This window comes from Corythoichthys intestinalis, chromosome 9, assembly GCF_030265065.1.
Source record: "Corythoichthys intestinalis isolate RoL2023-P3 chromosome 9, ASM3026506v1, whole genome shotgun sequence".
Classification (NCBI taxonomy): Eukaryota; Metazoa; Chordata; class Actinopteri; order Syngnathiformes; family Syngnathidae; genus Corythoichthys; species Corythoichthys intestinalis.
In genome coordinates this window covers 37024376-37046060 of record NC_080403.1, presented here as the reverse complement: position 1 = coordinate 37046060, position 21685 = coordinate 37024376, and the positions used below count along the sequence as shown (strand labels likewise).

General features: G+C 37.6%; 2 protein-coding genes across 2 annotated transcripts; one reads left to right on the top strand and one right to left on the bottom strand.

Annotated features, from left to right (window-relative positions):
* The first annotated feature begins 2505 nt into the window (after window positions 1-2505).
* On the top strand, window positions 2506-15775 carry synpra (synaptoporin a). The gene is made up of 6 exons (XM_057845554.1): window positions 2506-2744; window positions 2864-2929; window positions 10945-11069; window positions 11981-12179; window positions 12334-12525; window positions 14163-15775. Exons 1-6 carry the CDS (start codon window positions 2727-2729, stop codon window positions 14412-14414), a joined length of 852 nt encoding a protein of 283 aa, XP_057701537.1. The 5' UTR covers window positions 2506-2726; the 3' UTR covers window positions 14415-15775.
* Window positions 15776-15942: 167 nt separating this feature from the next.
* thoc7 (THO complex 7) lies at window positions 15943-19459 on the bottom strand. Its single transcript, XM_057845555.1, has 8 exons — window positions 19361-19459; window positions 19049-19169; window positions 17384-17511; window positions 17162-17248; window positions 16892-16949; window positions 16396-16462; window positions 16232-16301; window positions 15943-16087 (listed from the first exon to the last, which is right to left on the bottom strand). The coding sequence occupies exons 1-8, from the start codon at window positions 19380-19382 to the stop codon at window positions 16026-16028; spliced, it is 615 nt and encodes a 204-aa protein (XP_057701538.1). The 5' UTR covers window positions 19383-19459; the 3' UTR covers window positions 15943-16025.
* Window positions 19460-21685: the final 2226 nt, after the last annotated feature.

Sequence of the window (21685 nt, the reverse complement as noted above, 5' to 3'; positions counted from 1 at the left end):
AATTTGAAAAAAAAAAAAGATTGTGAAAGCTATTTTTCTTTGATTAATTTGTTTTTTTTTTTTGTTTGTTTGTTTTTTTTTTTTTTTTTGATTGAAGTAACTTTTTGATTGAAGTAATGTTGATTTGGGTTTGGGCCACATTTTGACTAGGACATTTTCCTCTTTATTATTCAATCCAAAAATAAATTGCTTCAGAAAACCATGATTTTTGTTTTTGAAAATATAATCAAAAAAAGAAAATTTTCAATCAAAGAAAAAGTTTTGAAATTGCATGCAAAAATTAATACCACACATAGGCGGAGTTTGACTTTTGGGGCAGGAGGGGCACAACATGTTGATGACCCCGAAACGCAGTGTAAGCAATAAAATTAACTTACAAGAATATTTATCATCATAAATTGACAATGAGCGTTTTTTTCCCAATCATTCTTGAGGGGAATTCTAAATCAGGCTGCTTAGGCAATAGCCTTTTCAAAAAGAAAATCACTTCAATCAAAAGAAAAATTTCAATCATAGAAAAAGTTTTTGAATGCTAAAAATTATTTGAGATTGAAAAATTTGCATTTGAACACTTAATTTTTCATTTAAAATGTTTTCTTTGATTGAAGCAACCCTTTTGTGTTTGGGCCATATTATGATTAGGACATTTGTGTTTAAATCATTCAACCCCCCCCCCCCCCCCCCCAAAAGAAATATATCTTCAATCAAAGAAAATAAAACATCTTTAAAAATATTTTTTCTCTAATATATATTAAATGTATGTGTGTGTGTATATATATATTAAATTATATGCAAAGCAAATGACTGTCTAAGGTGCTGGAAAAATCATTTCGACCCATTATAAAAACTTTTTTTTGTTCATTTCATTCATTTTTGTTGCAGTTTTATTGCGTTACAACTTATATATATATATATATATATATTATACATATAATATAGGAAAGTCAATTAAATGCAATGACCCCCCTTAAAATCCGCTTATGGACAGGAGGGGAAGGGATAGAGAGCATCCTGCACTGGACTGTGTTCAAATTTGGATGCTCACCTGTAACCACTTAAACACCCACCGTCCATATCTCCATCCGTACTGCTCTTACAGGACATTGAATTTTAAAGCTGTTTGGGTTAGTGGGAGCACTTTAAAAACAAGCTATCATCAATTGAAGTTTTTACATGTGTTTGTAGGGTTTCTCAGGCATATTGTAAAGGATATACAGATTCGTTCATCCGTCCTTGTGCACATCCATTTAATGGTGAATGTACTAGCCAATCAGATGTAATGACTCGCTGATGCTTGGACAACCCTCCAGGCAGTGTATGTATGTGCACAAGATAGAGAATAGAGGGAACAACGCAAATTAAAATGGAACGATGTTGAAGATGTGTTTAAATTAGCAGTGCTGTCAGAATGTTTTGCACTTGCCAGAATGAAACCATATCAGATGCTTTATTTCCTTTCTATATAATAGCAACAGCATAGCAACACTGATTCTTTGTTAGTGCACTATTACTCTGAATAACTTATGACGTAGGCCAACGGCTACCCAAATAAAAAAATATACCTTGATAAAACATGGGTTTGTGCAAAAATTTATATTGTGCCAGACATTACATAATTCACCGACGAAACAGCCTTGTGAGGATGTTGCAAACGAGGGTTATTGTTAAGCAGTGCTTCCGCAATTAAACTGTGATTAATGAAGAATAATAATTACGAAGCCTCTAATTAGTACCACCCATAGGCGGAGTTTGACTTTTGGAGCAGGAGGGGCACAACATGTTGATGACCCCGAAACGCAGTGTAACAAATAGAATTAACTTACAAGAATATTTATCATCATCACAAGTTGACAATGAGCGTTTTTTCCCCCCATCATTCTTGAGGGGAATTCTAAATCAGGCTGCTTAGGCAATAGCCTTTTCAAAAAGAAAATCATTTCAATCAAAAGAAAATTTTCAATCATAGAAAAAGTTTTTGAATGCTAAAAAATATTTGAGATTGAAAAATTTGCATTTGAACACTTAATTTTTGAAGCAATTCCTTTTTGTGTTTGGGCCATATTATGATTAGGAAATTTGTGTCTAAATCATTCAATCCCCTTCAATCACAAAAAATATTTTAGATCAAAGAAAAAAAACATTTTTATGATAGTTTTTCTAATTTTTTTTCCTTTTTTTTGAAAATTATATGCAGAGCAAATGACCGTCTAAGGTGCTCGAAAAATTTTTTTGACCCATTTTAAAAATACTTTTTTTGTTCATTTCATTCATTTTTGTTGCAGTTTTATTGCTTTACAACTTTTATATACGTATATAGGAAAGTCAATTACATGAAATGACACCTTTCGGCCACTGGTGGGCCTGGCCCCCTTCGCCCCCCTTTAAAATCCGCTTATGGGACTCCCACCCCTGACATATATATAGTCCCAAAATAACTAAAAACTAAATGCAATTTTTAAATGGGAATTTTATTCGTCCCGTATTCACAATAGTTCGATTATCAAACTTAAAAGTATATTTCTGTTATTTGCGTGAGCTCAATGGTTGACAAATTAGACCGTAACAAAACCTCAACAAGAACGGGAGGGTGACTCGGTTCCTTTCGGATGGAGTCGGAATATCCGAGCCAAAAGACCCTTTGATGCCATCGTTCACTGTATCGTGTCTCTGCTGTTTGTTTACATCCAATTAAACGAGTGCCTGTAGGACGAGGAGACAGTGCTGGAATGGACGCTGCAAATCAGGTCAGTAAATAGCAGAATGGTTAAGACTTCCACATTTAGTAGTGTAATTGCAAGCTCGATTAAATCTAGTAGTAAAACTGAGAACATCATTATAGGATATTTATTTTGTGTATTTGCAGTTTACATCTGCAGGGACCTTCCAGGTACTTAAATTACCTCTGGGGTTTATCCGTGTTTTGGAATGGGTAAGTTGAAACATTTTATTTTTCCCTTTTGCCAACTTAATTAACATCGTTGAGTTACATAATATGGATTTAACGCGACGCGGTGTCGTCGCACCGCTGTCCGCATTTCCCACTGTAAGACTATGGCTGTCACTTTGTCAAATTGGTGATTTTCACGAAATTGTAACCATCTCGCTATAACTTGTGGCTCAAGTTTTTCCACGTACCCAAGAATCTAGACCATATGGCTTTGATGTTTACAAGAGGGGGTGCTTGTATTTCGCGTTCCATTTGTGCGTATATTTTGGATGCGCCAAAGCTGCGCGTTGCAAAATATAAGAAATAAGACATTAAAAGTGTTCCTCCTCCTATTTTGTTGGGAATGTTCTAAATATTGCTAATCACGTGTGCAAAAACTCACTGTCGATATTGTTAAGTTACCTCTAGTGTATGTATAGCAATTAGACATACATATTCTTCTTTAAACAAAAAAAAAGTTGATTTCGTTTTATTGTTGTCTCTGTTATACAGCATAAGTCAATTTAATACGTTTACCTTGGTGATTCCATTCAATTTATCAGAAGACATTCAGAAAAAATACTCCCTTTCTAATGTAAAACTTTTAAAAGGATTGATGATTCTACTGTATGTGTTACATTTCCAAAGACATGCATGCCAGGTTGATTAACTGCTAATGACGGTGATAGACGTCCATTCCATTTGAAGGAAGGATTGGATTCGACGTGCCAATTAGGCTACTGTATCGAAGTCATGATCATTTACTGCCATTCCTCCCATTTAAAATGGATTGGACATCTATTGCTATCAATGGCAATGAATGAGTAAAATGACTATCAGCGATGTCAAACTAACTTTGGTTTCCGCACTACATTTAAGACGATTAAAGTGAGCCATATCAGTATTTTTGGCTTAATAAGTATACAACAACATTTAAAAGGAGTACAATTTAAAAAATACATTAAATCAGTAGTTTCATTTATATGCGTATGCAACCCAAAGACAAAACTGGATTGTACGCTTAATGTACTGCATCTTTTATAAAACCTCATCCATCCATCCACCACCAGTGGGCCTACTGCTTATCCTTATAAAACAATCAAAGATATGCTCTAGAAATCATTTAAAATTGACATGCATTTCCACATTCATCTGAAAATCCTTTCAACTTAAACTCATTTATCACACCATATAAAAGCAGGAACTTTTCACAATGATAGTGCAGCCTTCTTAATGCAGCCTATGCCTTGAAATGCACTTTAGGATAGGAAACGTATGAAATAGGTGTTTAGAGTGCAGCTGTTTAACCCCTTATTGCCAAATGTATCACATTTGATACACCTAAAATTTCATGATTTTGAGACTAACTCAGAATTTTGACATTTCTTTTTGAAAATAAAAATGATGGATGCAAGTCAACACATGCATCTGCAAGTTCCATGAGGAAAAAAAAAAAAAAAAAAAAAAAAAACAGGATTTAGCAAAGGTTATAGATATTAGTGCGCTTATCACACATATTCATTTTGACTTTTCTTTTTACAAATTTGAAAAAAAGGTTTCATTAGGATCTTAGTTTTCAAATTTGGGGATTCTCTGATAATTGCTTCATGTTGCAGGTATTAAAGGGTTAATGTTATTTGCAATATTGAGTTTTAAAAAATGTTTTTACTGGCAGTCGTAGTTTTTCACAAAATGGTATTTTCCCCAGAGTACAGTAAAAGTGGCACAGCAACATGCTAACTGTACTTAACAACTGTATTTACTTATTTTTATTATCATTTAATGATTTATTTTTAGCTTCCTCCTTCCTGCATGCAAGCCATGCCCTCGGATTAATACAAAAGTTTTTAATATCTTAACATCAGGCAGATTGAAACAAAAAAAAAAAGAGTCATAATAAAATTACAGTATTTGCTGTGTGAATCAAGGATTCAAATATTCATAAGTGCAGAAAAGGAACTTAAATTATCCATCCCTCCATTCTCTATAGTTTATACTGTTAATCCTCACCAGATTTTTCAAATGACTTTTAGCTGCTAAGTGCATCCAGTCTGGGCAACAAGAGTTTTGTGATGTACTGTCTATCTGTCTATCTGTCTATCATCAAAATCATTATATTGATAAAACTTCAAAATGTACTAACTGTCTATCAAGGCCAAAACAAAAATATGAAATTAGAAATGTTGATAGGAAAGAAGTGTCACACATAGCACACAAACATAGTCGTCCGCAGAGTAAACAACCGCAAGGGAAGCAGGCACCAACACACATATTTTTCAACATTTTTTTTCTCCCGAAGGCACAAGTAAGTCCTTTTTCAAATTAAACTAATTTGTGAATAGACTATCAAAGTCAATATTACTGCACGTTACAAAGTTGTGGTGGTGCAATTTTGTGACTTGGTTAGCTTATACAATTTTAAGCATTATAACTTGTTTTTGTTTTGTTGCTGACTAGCATCTCACTTGGCTACTAATATCCCATTTTTAAGTGAATACCTGATTTGCCATGTGGACAATGAAGGTATATTCACATCGACCACTGTAGTTGTAGCAATCCAATGTGCATCTTCATTTTAGATTTGAAATCATTAGCGGCCACGTTTGCTAAGATTGCTGATTTTTCCATTGTGTGTGTATGTTTGGCACACAGTCTCTGGCTGACATATTCTGTTCTAAACAGCTGTAAGGTCCCCTTCTCTACTCCGTAGAATAACTCATGCAGAAGTTGTCCTTTGAAATGGGTCCAAGCGCTTCACTGTATGTGCGTGTGTGCATGTGTGGACACGAGCATGAGAAAGGGAGCAAAATTGAACAGTTGAATGAACACATGATGCTAATGATATACATTTGTTTATGCATTGAAGCATCATCATAGCTGCAACATCTCACACACTTTTTATATGCCATTGTATCAGTCGTGACATTGGGGTAACTTGTATCAAAGCAAAATTTCAAGTTGAACAAATAAAAAATAACTAGCTACAGTATTTTTCGGACTATAAGTCGCAGTTTTTTCATAGTTTGGTAGAGGGTGCGTCTTATACTCTGGAGCGACTTATGTGTTGTTATTTACGATCGGGTCGGGCCGACTTTTCTCTCGCTAACTTTTTAAAAAATAAATATATAGGCCTATTCATATATTTATACTAAAACGAAGTATGGATGTTAAATAAAATAAATAATTTGGATAAAACAGAGAAGGCGCTGTGCATGCCTGCATACGTGAACGCAGTGGCCCCGCTCTCTTTTAAATCTTCCCCGCCCTCCGCGAGCATCCTGGTATTTCCTTTTCGATATGGAGCAGCTATAGGAGTGAAAAACAAACTAAAGACGGGGGAATTGAAAAGCAAACAATTGCGGTAGGAGTGGGTCTTGGGGTGTGCGACGAGAGTGGATCCAAATGCAGACAGGGGTTGAGGCGAGTATTAGTTTATTGGCGAGCACAAGCAATAAGGTGGTGGGTGTAGGTCGCTTTGCTCGGGGTAGCTGAGCCGATGTGGGGCGTGGAAGCTCGGATAGAAGGCAGGCGAGAATCCGACAGGGGCGCGCAAAGTCAGGACCTGGGGCGAGAAGATAAACGTCGTGAGCCGGGGATCAGATATATAAACAAGTACGCGAGATGCAACTGACGTGGTAAACAGACTAGTTGATCGGGCGACGAGGTGGTGACGTCCACTGGCTTATGAAGATGGCTGATTGGCATTGCCAGCAGCTGTGGCCGCTCCACCCGTCTGGCGTGCAACCTGCAATCAATAAAAACACTCACACCTGCCCAAGGTGGGCCAGGGCTCAGGAGGGAGGGGCCGAGGCCCTAACAGTGGGATATGGAAAGGATTTCAAATTGATTTTTGAAGTTGCTGTATGGAAACCTTTGTCGGCTTTGCTGAATGTAAACGAATGTGGCGCTTTGGTCTCATACGAGAAATATACATTTTCAGCGTTATTTCGTTGTGTAAATGCATTTATAATGATCATAAAATATGTAGACTATTTAAACATTGAGAAAACTTGCGTTTTTTTTTTCTGCCAACTCGAGGAGATTAATATAAATGTCAAATCCACTATCCGCCTGTTAGAACATCCATCCATCCATCCATCCATTATCTTCCGCTTAGTCCAGGGTCGGGTCGCGGGGGCAGCAGCTTTAGCAGGGAAGCCCAGACTTCCCTCTCCCCAGCCACTTCAGCCAGCTCCTCCGGCGGGATTCCAACCCAGGACACGCTGGAGAGACTATGTCGCTCAGCTTGCCTGGGAACGCCTTGGAATCCCGCCTGTTAGAACAGACACGCAAATATAAAGGATATAAATGTTTACTGAATATCCATTTTACGTTAGAAATGACAGGCTTAATGTGTTATCATTATGCATATATGCACCAGCATCTTCACAAACGTGATCACACAAAATGCAATCACGCATCGCATCCCCGCATTTCCTCCTTCTCCTGAGTCCTCACAAATAAAACATAAAATTGTGTTTTTTTCGGGCCCGTGCCTACAAATAAAACATAAAATTTCGGGGGTTTTCGGGCTTGGGCAAGCAAATCAAGTTAATTGATTGGGCTCGGGCCGGTCGGGTCGGGCTGGATTTTTTTAGGCCCGATCTAACTTCTAGCGTCATGTAATGTCAGCATACCGTACACCTATTCTGCCTGTTGTTCTCTATAGTATTTTAAATTGCCTTTCAAGAAGATATGTCTGTTCTTAGTGCTGGATTCTATCGAATAAATTTCCCCCAAAAAATGCGACTTATACTTCGGCGACTTATGTTTTTTATCTATATGTTTTTTTCCTTTTCATTGCGTATTTTTTGGCTGGTGCGACTTATACTCAGGTGCGATGTATAGTCTGAAAAATACGTTAATAATTTTTTCGCATTTGAGTCATTCATTTGGAATGTAGAACTTACACAGAATCGCAATGGTTTGGACAGTATGAGGATTTGTCTGTATTGTCTCAGAATGCCTGTATGTGAAATTCTCTAAAATGTATATAGACATCATACAGCTTGTTTCTTTCTCAAATTATCTCAAACTGATCTGTTATGTCTTTGAAAAAGACCTTTTCTTGTTTTTGCATGATTTTTTGTGACCTCAGTGGATTATGATGTGTAGAGATCCATGTTTTTAACAGACTGTTGCACAATGTCCACTCACACATACGGTACATACCAAATCCAAACAACAGAAAGAGCAAGAAAATTGTGTAGGTTACACTCACCTGTGATTGGTTCTTGTTATAATTGTGCTTTAGTTACTTATATCAACTTTATAATCTTACATCTAACGTGCAGCACTGACCAACACATGCAGTAGCTATTTACTAAATTAACATTGTTTATTTGTCAGAAACTGAATTTAACAGTTTCCATTGCCTGACTAGAATTATTACCAGGACAACATTGTTTTTTCTGGTAAGAAGAAACGTTTCTGTCTTTCCTTTTTCCTGTACATTCAAGTGTAAACCACATAAGAAAACTGAGCAGAAACATTTTTCACACCTTATAGCCCAGGTGATGGACACCAGCCAACAGAGCTTTGAGAAGCATTGGATATGTCAGGGTACAGGTCCATCAATAAAGAACTCTATAGCAAAATCTTAATGGAGATTTTTATGCTTGTGGGCATCAGAGCTGAGAGAGAGACAGAGTGAGAGTGTTAGTGATAGATGAATCTGGGCTATGCAGGACATTAAAGCAGTTCCCCTGCATGAAGGGATTAGCTGCCACTAAATGAGTCCTGAATTTGTTCTGTGTTGCTGGTTTAAAAAGATAAGACAAACTTTCTCGTGAAGGCGTCGAGCTTTTTACAGCTGTCAATAAAGTGGCTAGCTTTTAAAAACTTTGATTTAGATAATTCCACCTCTGGTTTTTACATGAATTATTTTGACTATGTCGAATCGAATCAAATTATAAAACAAATTCAGTCTGTAAAGTAATATTGTATATATAAATTTATCTTAATGTCAATCTAAGTAGTTTATGCATCTGCCTCACAGTTCTGAGGTTGGGGGTGCTTGTCTCCTCGCGACCTGACATGTTACCTTACTCCTACCCACAGAAAAAGACATGATCCATAATGGAGCCCGACTTAAACAGTAAATGTTATCGATTTGAATTTGTACTTTATGTGAGGTGGTGAGTGTGACTGCAATGGGTGTGCATTGAAACCTTGTACTTAAGTCTGCTAAAGTCTCTGATTGTTCGTTTGGTACGTTATTGAATTAGCTGCACCTAATGTTTAGTCAGAATGTCTGATGGAAAATAATTGTTTCAAGAAAGTAAAAATGTGTTTACAGTATAAGAACCTTCCTGTAAATTAAAACTGAATGCAAAGTGTGAACCAATGACATGTAGTTCAGACAAAAGGGCAAAATAGCAGATGTTTTTAATTTCTGTACGTGAGCATCTTCTTCTTGCCGTTCCAGCTTTTTTTTTTTTTCCTCTCTCACTCTCTGTCTTGCTCCCTGAGGAGCCCAGCTGGGAGAGGCAGATAAACACACAGGGCGCAAGGCTTAGCAAACACCCTCCTGCTACAATGCCATGCTTTTCTGTTCAAAGGCTCCTGCCTGAAATGAGAAGGGCTAAACCCGACCGATAAATCACGGGTAGATGAGACAGCTGCAAGAGGGTGGAGGTGGGTGGCTCACAGAAGGAAAGAGATAATTATCAGGGGGTGTTGATAACACTTAAGTAAGCCCGATTATGAATCTCCTCCTCTGGCCACTTCTGAGATTGGCATGCCCAATGCCCAAACACAGTTTTTCAAAAGTCCCCAAATCATACCCACAATATGACTCTAAACTCCACCTGAATCTTAGATTCTGCAGGAAAATGATATTTTCACATCCAGAGATCCATTCAAAGCAGCATCAAATATGCATGAAATTAATCTAACTTGCCCGTCAGTGAAAGGAAATGTATACATACTGTATACTGTATGTGCAGAAACGTGATTTAGTCCCGAAGGATTGTATCCGATTAACACAAACACTGGGTTGGAGACATTTCTAAATGTGATTTAGTCAATCAGTTTGTTTTTGGCTATTCCCAACCCAAATGCCACCAGAACTGTAAAATTCTCTTAGTAGTGTACACTTCCAATTTTGCCTACAAAATATTTGTATTATTTCTTTCTTTCACGTGGCTACACTGGGAAGTTGTGGTTACCAATTCTGACATACAGCTCTGAGATCCTGCCATCTGGCCTTCCTGAGCAGGGTTGTATGTGAACATGAGTGTGAATGGTTGTTTCTCTATGTATGAGCTGGCTGGAATCACCTCTTGCCCTCAGTTGGCTGATAGGGTAGAAGATGAGCTGGGGCCCGAAGGAAGACTAGCATTATAGAAATTATATGGATTCTTCCACATCAAGTTTGTACATCTACAGTCATTTTATCAATGATTACTGCATATCACTACTTTTCAAGATAGTTAAACATTGTTTTGTGTAATAAAATAAGCTAAATTCTTAACTGACACTTATAGGAATGCGTGTAGCATTCTGTAAATGTAAACAGCACTGTAAGATTAAAGCCATTCTCAAGTCATGAGACATCCTTTTCAAGATTGTCAACAATTTCTACAGATTTCAAAACTATCTTTTCCAAATGGATTAGTGGACAGGAACAATTGGTTGAATTATATGGAATTGTATCCGTCTAAACATTTCACAATTCTTTCACTTACGCGCATTATGTCATTATCCATTATCCCCAGTTTCTGTAGTGTCTGCATATGCCTATCGGACATTGAATAGCTTTATCTTCTAGTTTAATGTAAAATTTAGCTGCAGAATTGAATTTTCTTTCATTTGCTTATATTTTCACAGCTAAAATGAATATCATTTTTTGTGTCATATCCGTAAACACAGAAATCGTGTTCAGAACTGTCGTATTGATAGGTGTGTGTGCATTTACTGTGTCAAACTTCTCCAATTGCTATGCCCACCCCACAGTCAAAAAATTGTTATCTTCAGATTGAGACCACTAGCAATAATTATTTTCCCCCTCTCCTTAGCTCTTTGCCATTTTTGCCTTCGCAACATGTGGGGGCTACTCAGGGCAGCTACGGGTTAGTGTGGACTGCATGGAGAAGGCCAGCAGTAACCTCAGCATTGCCATTGACTTCGCTTATCCATTTAGGTGAGACTCCTTTATCTTAATTTTTTTCTTTTTTACCTCCATTACCTTTTTATATTCTGTTGCCTTGTTTTACACCAAAGTAGGAGATTCATTTAGATATTACAAATGCCCTTGTTTTACTTTCTTTACCTTCTTAGCCAATCAACTGTAAGTCCAGATGTACAAATACATTTTGTGGCACATCAAAGAAGCTCTGTCTAAATATGGTACCATCAGTTGTATTTAACGTTATTTGGTCTTTAAGAACTTTCTTTTTAAACAAACATATTTCTAACATCTATATTCAATACTAGGGATGTCCCAATCGCATATTTTTGTACCCGAGTCAGAGTTACCTGATTTTGAGAATCTGCTGATACGGAGTCTCAATGCGAGATTGAAAAACTTTTTTTTTTTTTATTAGAACAAAAGTTCCAAAAGTTACAGTACTGTACTTTTTACAGTACTTCCACTTCTGCTTTTTCCTGGAGTGTTGCAGAGTATAAACATATATATTTTTCTTTTGCCAATGCCATTATATTTCTGGATTATTGTTACTTTTTAGCGCTTGAAAATATATATTTTTGCAAAAATTAAAAACCTGATCCTTTTCAACCTATTCTGATCCTCTTAAAAAATGACCCGATCAGTCTGATTTTCCGATCACGGGATCGGATCAGGTACACCGCTATTCAATTCATTTTAATTCATTACAACAGAATTTTTGTTTTTCTACATTTAAGAGCAGTGTTAATGTGAAAACTGCATTGTGTTATAATCAAATTGCAATAAAACTGTTGACTCGTCAGATTAAAACTTAATTCACTGCACTTTAATCTTCATCAATAATGGTGCTGCTTGGAGAGCAAGTATTTTTGGGTGGCAGCCGGTGTTAGAAGTTCCACCTCTCAAAATTTTTCATTTCACATCAGGTTGCACCAAGTGTCTTTTGAAGCACCAATGTGTGAGGGCATGAGGAGAGAGCGCCTCTTTCTCATCGGAGACTATTCATCCTCGGCTGAGTTCTTTGTCACAATTGCAGTATTTGCATTCATCTACTCCCTTGTTGCCACCGTTGTCTACATCTTCTTTTTTAACAAGTACCGTGAAAACATCAGAGGACCACTGATTGTGAGTACATTCAATCGTTCTCATGAAATGTGTCATTTGGAGCCTGTGCATCACTTTAGTAACCAGTTCAAATTGTGGCTGTCTCGGTTTGCAATTTATCAACCAATGCAGTTATTAAGATTGCTAATTAATGTTGTGTCTTATGACCTTTCAGGATTTTGTTGTGACCGTTGTGTTCTCCTTCATGTGGCTCGTCAGCTCTTCTGCTTGGGCCAAAGCTTTGTCTGATGTCAAGCTGGCTACAGATCCAGATGAGGTTCAGGTCCTTATTCCTGCTTGTAAGGATCCAACAAATAAATGCGGCTCTGTGCAGGAACCACGCTGGTCTGGACTTAACACTTCAGTGGTGGGTAAAAAAACTGACAGGCATAGACATACAGTGGGGCAAATAAGTGTTTAGTCAACCACCAATTGTACAAGCTCTCCTACATGAAAAGATAAGTGAGGCCTGTAATTGTCAACATGGGTAAACCTCAACCATTAGAGACAGAATGTGGGGAAAAAAACAGAAAATCACATTTTTTAATTTTTAAAGAATTTATTTCCAAATTAGAGTGGAAAATAAGTATTTGTTCACCTACAAACAAGCAAGATTTCTGGCTGTCAAAGAGGTCTAACTTCTAATGAGGCTCCACTCCTTACCTGTAGTAATGGCACCTGTTTTAATTCATTATCGGTATAAAAGACACCTGTCCACAATCTCAGTCAGTCACACTCCAAACTCCACTATGGCCAAGACCAAAGAGCTGTCGAAGGACACCAGAGACAAAATTGTAGACCTGCACCAGGCTGGGAATCTGCAATAGGTAAAACGCTTGGTGTAAAGAAGTCAACTGCGGCAACAATTGTTAGAAAATGGAAGACATACAAGACCACTGATAATCCCTCGATCTGAGGCTCCATGCAAGATCTCACCCCGTGGTGTCAAAATGATAACAAGAACGGTGAGCAAAAATCCCAGAACCACATGGGGGGACCTCATGAATGACCTACAGAGAGCTGGGACCACATTAACAAAGGCTACTATCAGTAACACAATGCGTTGCCAGGGACTCAAATCCTGCACTGCCAGACGTGTCCCCCTGCTGAAGCCAGTACACGTCCAGGCCCGCCTGCGGTTCGCTAGAGAGCATTTGGATGATCCAGAAGAGGACTGGGAGAATGTGTTATGGTCAGATGAAACCAAAATAGAACTTGGTAGAAACACAGGTTCCCATGTTTGGAGGAGAAAGGATACTGAATTGCATCCGAAGAACACCATACCCATCATGCTTTGGGGCTGTTTTTCTGCTAAGGAACCAGGACGACTGATCTGTGTAAAGGAAAGAATGAATGGGGCCATCTATCGATAGATTTTGAGTCAAAATCTCACTTCCATCAGCAAGGGCATTGAAGATGAAACGTGGCTGGGTCTTTCAGCATGACAATGATCCCAAACACATAGCCAGGGCAACAAAGGAGTGGCTTCGTAAGAAGCATTTGAAGGTCCTGGTCCCTGGAGTGGCCTAGCCAGTCTCCAGATCTCAACCCCATAGAAAATCTGTGGAGGGAGTTGAAAGTCCGTGTTGCTCAACGACAGCCCCAAAACATCACTGCTCTAGAGGAGTTCTGCATGGAGGAATGGGCCAAAATACCAGCAACAGTGTGTGAAAAGCTTGTGAAGAGTTACAGAAAACGTTTGGCCTCCGTTATTGCCAACAAAGAGTACATAACAAAGTATTAAGATGAACTTTTGGTATTGACCAAATACTTATTTTCCACCATGATTTGGAAATAAATTCTTTCAAAATCAAACAATGTGATTTTCTGTTTTTTTTTTTCCACATTCTGTCTCTCATGGTTGAGGTTTACCCATGTTGACAATTACAGGCCTCTAATATTTTCAAGTGGGAGAACTTGCACAATTAGCGGTTGACTAAATACTTATTTGCCTCACTATATATCTACCAGATTTTACACTAATTTTACACTGCTCCTGTCCAGGTGTTTGGGTTCCTCAACTTTGTTCTCTGGGCGGGAAACATCTGGTTTGTCTTCAAGGAGACTGTTTGGCATAAGGGTGGTACCAGGTTTGCGGGTGGGGTCTCTGAGAAGCAGACCAGCACTTTTACCCAGCAGCCCAACAACCAAGGCGGCTTTGATCAGTCTGGGAGCTACAACACACAGTGTGACCTAAGCCAGCCATCTGAGTACAGTCAGGTTGGAGGGCCATCTTCTTACGCCAATCAAATGTAGTTTACCTTTTACTTTCTTTTCACCATAAGAGGTACTTACGGCAACAGGTGATGGCAATGAGAAGGAGGTGGGGGGGCATAATCAAGAGGTGTTAGAAAAGTTTAAAGGTTTTGTCAGGGACATTTTTTTAGTCTTTCAGAGTTTCATTTAGGGAGAGAGGGTGGAAGCGAGGGGTAAATGCAGTGTGTTTTATTTATTCTTGTTTGGATTATATCTATTTGCTTGGTAATGTTTGCACTTGGATGTTATTGGTATTTGTATAATCCTAAATTTGAAAATGTTTTGTGCATGATATTTCTACATGTTATTCTCTTATTTTAATGCTATTTAGCATAATATAACAGTTGGAGCTCGGTTTACATCTTCAATTATTAACCTTAACTGAAGTATATTTTAGTGAATCAATGTATGTGACTGATAAAACACATTGCAGGCAATTTTGTTATGCTCATGTTAAAACAATTTCCTATTTTCCCCACAAGTGGGTGCTCTTGCAACAGTTTACTGTGAATGTTGTTCATGCTTGTGTCAGACTTTTAAAACATAAGGTTTAGCTCAGTGAAAGCATGCCAAGATGTCATCTGACATATCACAAGCCCAGCAAAAAATGCACATCAGTGTAAGTGGTATTATATTTATATACAAAATTGTTTATTCCAAACTGTCAATCAAATGTTTTAAATTTAAAGAGGTCTTACTCAAGGAAACTATGCTAAGTGATTTTTGTCTCATGGAATATAAGTGCAACCTATATTGTATGTACAGTATATGCATGTGACAATAAACCAGCCCGCATCTCTAGTAGCGTTCTTGCTCCTGTTTTCACGTCACCTCAGACTATTCAAGTCAAAAGGCACCATCTGCTGGCTAATGCTTAGTATTATAAAAGGCTGACCTATTGGTTTTTTTTTTTCTTTCTTCCACTGAACTGTGCTGGTTGCCTGTCATTTACCAGCACTCCCAATTTTGACAACTACTCACACAGATAGGCAATATTCAATCAACTTATATGAATCAAATCAATTGTTGCCCTTCACAACTGCTTTTTTTCCTCCAAAGTCAAGAGCTAAGAAAATAAATGACCTTTCAGAATGGTTTGCTGAGATATTTCTATAATTGGGCAGCTCGGTCACTACAGATTTAACAAGTGGTGTTATTTCGCTAACAATTGCAACCAAGTTCAGCACAGGCAAAAAAAATGTTTCAACTTACTCTAGCATACACATTGAAACTTTGTCTTCCCAGTGAAAGTGCAGTAAAACTGCTCAAAGGAATGTAATGCATTATTTAAAATTCAATTGCAATGCATTTTCATACTCAAAACAAAACATGAGAACTTTTTTTGCAGACAGTGTTTGTGATCCATTTGATCTTGTGTATTGATCTCATCCATGAGTACAAGAGGTCATAACATGGCTGGTATGTGGGATTTTGAAAATTCCAACCGAATGCTGGTAGTTTCTGAATTAATTCAAAGCAAAACCAGATGCAATACAGCACTGACCTAATTTTCAAAGTACAGCAGACAGTAGTTTTCAAATTTATTCAAAAATACAGACGAAAAAACATACAAAATTCATTTTCTTCATTGTATATCAAACAAATGAGTCATCATTCGGTGCTCTCTGGTGGACTCTGCTGATTGTTTTCATCGGTGTCCAATTTCTCGTCGTCTATGGAGAGATTAAAATGGTTAGAAAAGATCAACTTGACATTTGTTGAGCAGGCTGGTATACAGTAACAATGATATAGGTCAAGTTGTAAATGTGGCGTTGCAAATGAAGTTACCTGCAAAACTAAAGTCTTTGTTTACTTACTTTCCAGGGTCTGTTGTAGTTCCTGTATGGTACTGAGGAGTACGTGGAACTGTTTCTTCCGTAGTTCCAGCTAAAATAAGATCGTAAGAATTTCATTACACTTACCGTACATAACACATTGGGTTTTTTTTGTCCCCGCCCCCTTTTTTAAAGCAGCATATCACCTTTGCATCCACATTCTCTTTGATTTTGGACAACTGTTGGAGTTCTTTGTCTAGTGCTTCCAATTGTCTGTAAACAGACAATATAAATACAGTAATATTACAGCCATACACACATTGAATGAATGGAGATGTGCAAGATGAAGTGTCACATGTAGATTCTCGAGAGAACAAAAACATTCATGAGAAGATTTAGTGACACAATTCACCTTTGCTTTGCTTCCATTTTACTTAAGGTAAAACAGAGTCTTAACATGTTTTGGCATTTTCTTCAGAAACAAAGTGTGATGTCCCAGATGTACTGTACTTGAATCAAAGGTTAATCATATTCTGATAATGCTTAGGGAACTCTTTATGCCTACAGTATAATTTCACTCAAGGATGGACTTTATCTAATATTTTCTACATGGACAAATAACGGTTTCAAATTAAAGTAAAATCCAAACTCAGTTGCTGATCCTAACAGTACAGGTTTTACTGTAGATAGCAATGAACTTACTTGAGTGTTTCATGACGATTAGGGTGATGCTGAATAACCTTTGCAAGAGCGTCATATTCTGCCAGAAGAATATATGATTAAAAAAATCTTACCAAGTACCAAACACTGTACATTATTCCGGTACTGTATATAATGATAGGAAAACAACAATACCACAAGGCATTCATACAATCTCAATAAGTGTAAAGTGATAACACTATGACTGTGGCACACAAAACAAACAACTGATTCAGTAATCCAAGCATAAAATAAATGTGTAAATATTGTTACCTTGGCGGTTCTTTCTTACTCTTTTTGCCCTCTGGATTTCTTTTTTGCATTCTGCTATCTTCTCATGAGCTGAAGTTATATTTTGTTCTATCGTGGACAAAAGGCAGGTGTTGAGATACATACACAAACTACATTAGTTGGTATATTTGTGGAAAATGAAATGTTTTCAGCATACTCTTAAGAGAATAATTTAGTTTTGGAAAAAACAGTGGTACTTTTTACCTATATTAGAGTAGATTTTCCCATAATTCTCCATTTCTCTCAGATTCATATCGTAGACCATCTGGGTCTTTCCCAGTGAGAATTCACATTGAGCCAATGTACCTAGCATCCTCTGATACTGTGTGAAACTGTTAGCAAAACAAAGAAGAATATTATCAACTATATTCTTTCCTTATACTGAAAGTGTCATATGAATAAAGGCATGTATTGATTCAACAATATATTACACCAGTCATTCTTAAAGTGTAGTAAGGGGGCTCCTTCCCTTGATAATGTTTAATGACTTGTTTTCAAATATTTTGATACAATTTCCATATATATGCAATAATTTCAACTGAGGCATTACTGAACAACTTTTTGTTTTAACATCACCAAACAGTTCAAACTCCACGCAATGTCAATGTTGTTTACTATAATATTGAAAATACACAGAAATGAAGCCTCTGAATAGTTTTTGGTGTAACTTGGAGGGCGATATATTTGTTTAGCTGCTGCTTATTTTTAAAAAATTGATCATGTCAGTGTTAGAATATCGTAGAAAAGTTAACTCATTTTTCACATTAAGTAAACACATGTTTAACTTTTAATCGTTTCATTATTGCTCTGATATTATAATTTAATTAGGGATTTCGTTCACTCTACGACAGGGGTGTCCAAACTTTTTGCCAAGGGGGCCAGATTTGGTGTGGTAAAAATGTGGGGGGTTGACCTTGGCTGACGTCCTTTACGTAGAACAATATATTTAAGCAAATTTTAGCAAGGCGTTCTGTGTGTCACATTTGCTTTATTACTATTTTTTTTTTATTAATAATTTCAACAATTTTGCAACTGGCCTTTGTGGCGTTCTCTTTCGACTCTCGAGCTCTTGCGAAATACTGCTGCTGTGAAATTAAACTAGCTTCAAGTTGCTTCAATTTCTCGCTACGTATCTACCCTGTAATCTTGTAGTACATGTCAGCGTGTCTGGTTTGGTAATATCGCCTCATATTGAACTCTTTAAAAACAGCGACTGTCTCTTTGCTAATGAGGCAGACACAGTTGTTGCGTATTTTAGTGAAGAAATAGTCCAGTTTCCACCTATCCTTGAAGCGCCAGCCGTTGCAGTCAGCTTTTTTTTGTTGTTGTTGATTGTCGACATTTTAGAAAATTGGGCGTAAAGGGTCACATATGGTAATGCTGCTTAGAGTGCTGCTGCCTTTTAGTGGGTAAATGAGGAGCAGCATTTAGTGCGTAAGCTACTTCATATGCTTGTAGCAGTACTGCTGACCAATTTATTAAGTCTGTGTGCGGGCCAGACGTTATTGATTTTATGACAGAGGTTGGGGGCCGGATGAAATTTTACCACGGGCCGCATTTGGCTCCCGGGCCAGACTTTGGACATGTCTGCTCTACAAGCAATAGTATTTAAAAAAAAAAAAAACTGCCAATATTTCAGTGTAAAATATTACAATACAATATTACAATAAATACTTACACAAAACTCTCACAGATATTCATGCGTTTGTACTTTGTATATTAAATTACGGAAGACGCAACAGCATTTTCCCATGGAACTCATGAAATTTAACGCACGGGTATGTCAAAAATGAGTAGAATAGAATAGGAGGGCATTGAGACGCTTTTTTTTTTTCTCATGCTAAATATCAGTCTGCCTCGTTCACTTGCCTTTCGTCCGGAGTCCCAGGCGAGTTGCACCACTTGGTAAAGGTTTTTAACAACAAATTGATTCTTCGATCATCCCCAGCTCCGTCGCCATCGATAAGAAGACGCTTTCGAATGACTTCGTCTGGAAAAGAACCAGAAGAAGCCGCTACCATCATGTTCATGGACATAGTTGCTAGGCGGCTAACCCAGCTATTTAAAGTGTTTTTTCAGCGTTTACCAGTCGAAAACCTGTTCATCGGTTTTCGAACACCGACTAAACTAGATGAACTTTTAACAAATGAACTCAAGAAATTAAAATTGCGGCGAACTTACCATCTGTTACAGACCCCATCATGCCTTGTGTTTGCAAATCTTCTTCTTCTAATTCTTAACTGACGAGCAGACAACATGTAATAGGTGTACTGCCACCTACTGGTTAAGGAGTAAAGAACAATGTCTTTGTAAGGCAGAGTACATTTACAGTAAGTACTACTTGGTTCTGAGGAAGGCTCTTCGACATTTAGTGAAACAGCTTCTTCGAGAAGCTTTAAAAAAAAAAAAAACACTGACTTGATGTTTAACTCTATTGGCCCTTCAGTGTGATCAACAAAGAGAAACAACTGCCATCTGATTGGAGATACTGTACGTGCATGGCTTTACCAGTAAGGTTCTCATGAAGACAGAGGGATTACATAGGGATCATCTTACTCTCTGTTCCAATGAAGAAATTGTTGGATAAAATTAAGGATGCATTATTCAAAGACCAAACTGCTGTCTCGATCCACGACAGCGTTTTATAACCTTGTCGTACAGGAAATTGCTATTGAAGGCTGGTTTCAAAACAGAAAAATATTCCCGAGAGTACGATTCTAAAATGCCAATTTTGCCTATCAAAATAAGCCTGTTTAAAGGCTAGGATGAATTTTGAATCCGGAATAAATGGCGTCACAAATTAAAGCTGGGTGTGAACATGCCTGACCTAGACTTTGCCCATGATTTGGCATTATTGTGACATAACTAACTCCAGATGCTAGAAAAGAACAAAACTATTACAGATAAATCAGCTCACGTAGACCTTAGACGTAGAAAAGAGGTAAAACACACGATCATGAAAAACTCAAATACACATGATGGTACACCACTTACAGAAGTAGTTGTTTACATACTTTAACATGTTCAATAGCAAACATATTAGGCTGAGAAAACTAACAATATATGAACAACATAAGGTGTGGAAAGGTTTTTGTAAATACGCTGTCCTACCAGCAGCGTTGTTAATAACAGCGTTAGAATGTAACGGCGTTACTAACACCGTTATTTTTTTCAGTAGTGAGTAATCTAATTAATTACTTTTCCCATCTTGACAACGCTGTTACCGTTACTGAGGTGGGAAAGGCGTGCGTTACTTAGCGTTACTATGTTGGTTGAATGACGCGAGAAAAGTCTGAGGGAGACGGACTCACGGAGACGAGAGAGCAGAGCAGGAGTGGGGAGGAAGCAAGAGAGTTGTGACGGCGTCGCAAACGCGATGCTAGGTGGCTCCAATAATACCTGACTGTAGCCGATAGCCTACAAACTACACCCACATGATGCTACGGTCGATATCACATAATATAGAACTAGATGCATATGATATACACGGCGGCATTAGCAACATGTATAAAGAACTAGATGCGTTAGTAAACAGCCGCCATCTTGAAGCAGTAGACCTCTCAGAAAGGCTCTGTTGTAAAGAAACTTCCTAGCGAACCAAAGTGTTTTTATGTAAAATGCTCCTAAATCGGCAAAATCTTGAATTAAATCTATCTTTAAATGATGAAACAGTTTTAAAACTTACACATTTCGAAAGTAGACAAAAGGGAACTAATGCAATAATGGGAGCAATTTTAACAACTTTAACGGTTGATTCACAACATTAAATGACTTCCACACATAGTAAAGGTTACTATCTAGTTATTGCAATATCCGCAATACCCCTGTGTCTCGTTAAGTCTAGGGTAAAGAATTGGGCTAGGGCCAATCGTCCCAAAAACCCGTTAAACTTCACATTGTGAGATCTGTTTTTTTTTTTTTTTTTTTAAGATAAAAAAACATGAAAATGATCACCAGTTACTTTGCCAAGTAACTAATTACTCTTACATTCAGGTAACTAAGTTACTAACGCAACTACTTTTTGGGAGAAGTAATTTGTAACTGTAATTACTTTTTTAAAGTAAGATTAACAACACTGCCTACTAGTGGTTAGACATGTGCCGATTACTAGTTTCAAGGTTTACCTAGGTATGAAAACATCAAGGTTTCAAAACCGCAAAAATTTTCCGTCATACCGGCCCTAAGGTATTACCTATTTTTTATGTCCCAAAAATGCATCGAGAAATCCCTCGCTTGCAGCTGTAAAGCTCAAGCCTCTTTCACCAGTTGTTGGTCAGTGTCAGTGAGTCAGCTGTGCTACACGATGGATGGTGGAGCTGAAACTTCTGAACTTTTTCCCCCATCGAAGAAAACTGGTATGGGAATACTTCGGCAACAGAAAAGTTACAGATGGCCGCGGCTAAGAGAAGGAGGGCCAACTGACATGTATAGCATGTTTGCCGAGGGTGGCTGCCGAGGAGGCAATACCTCCAATATGATTGCGCATTTGTACAAATTAAATGTTAG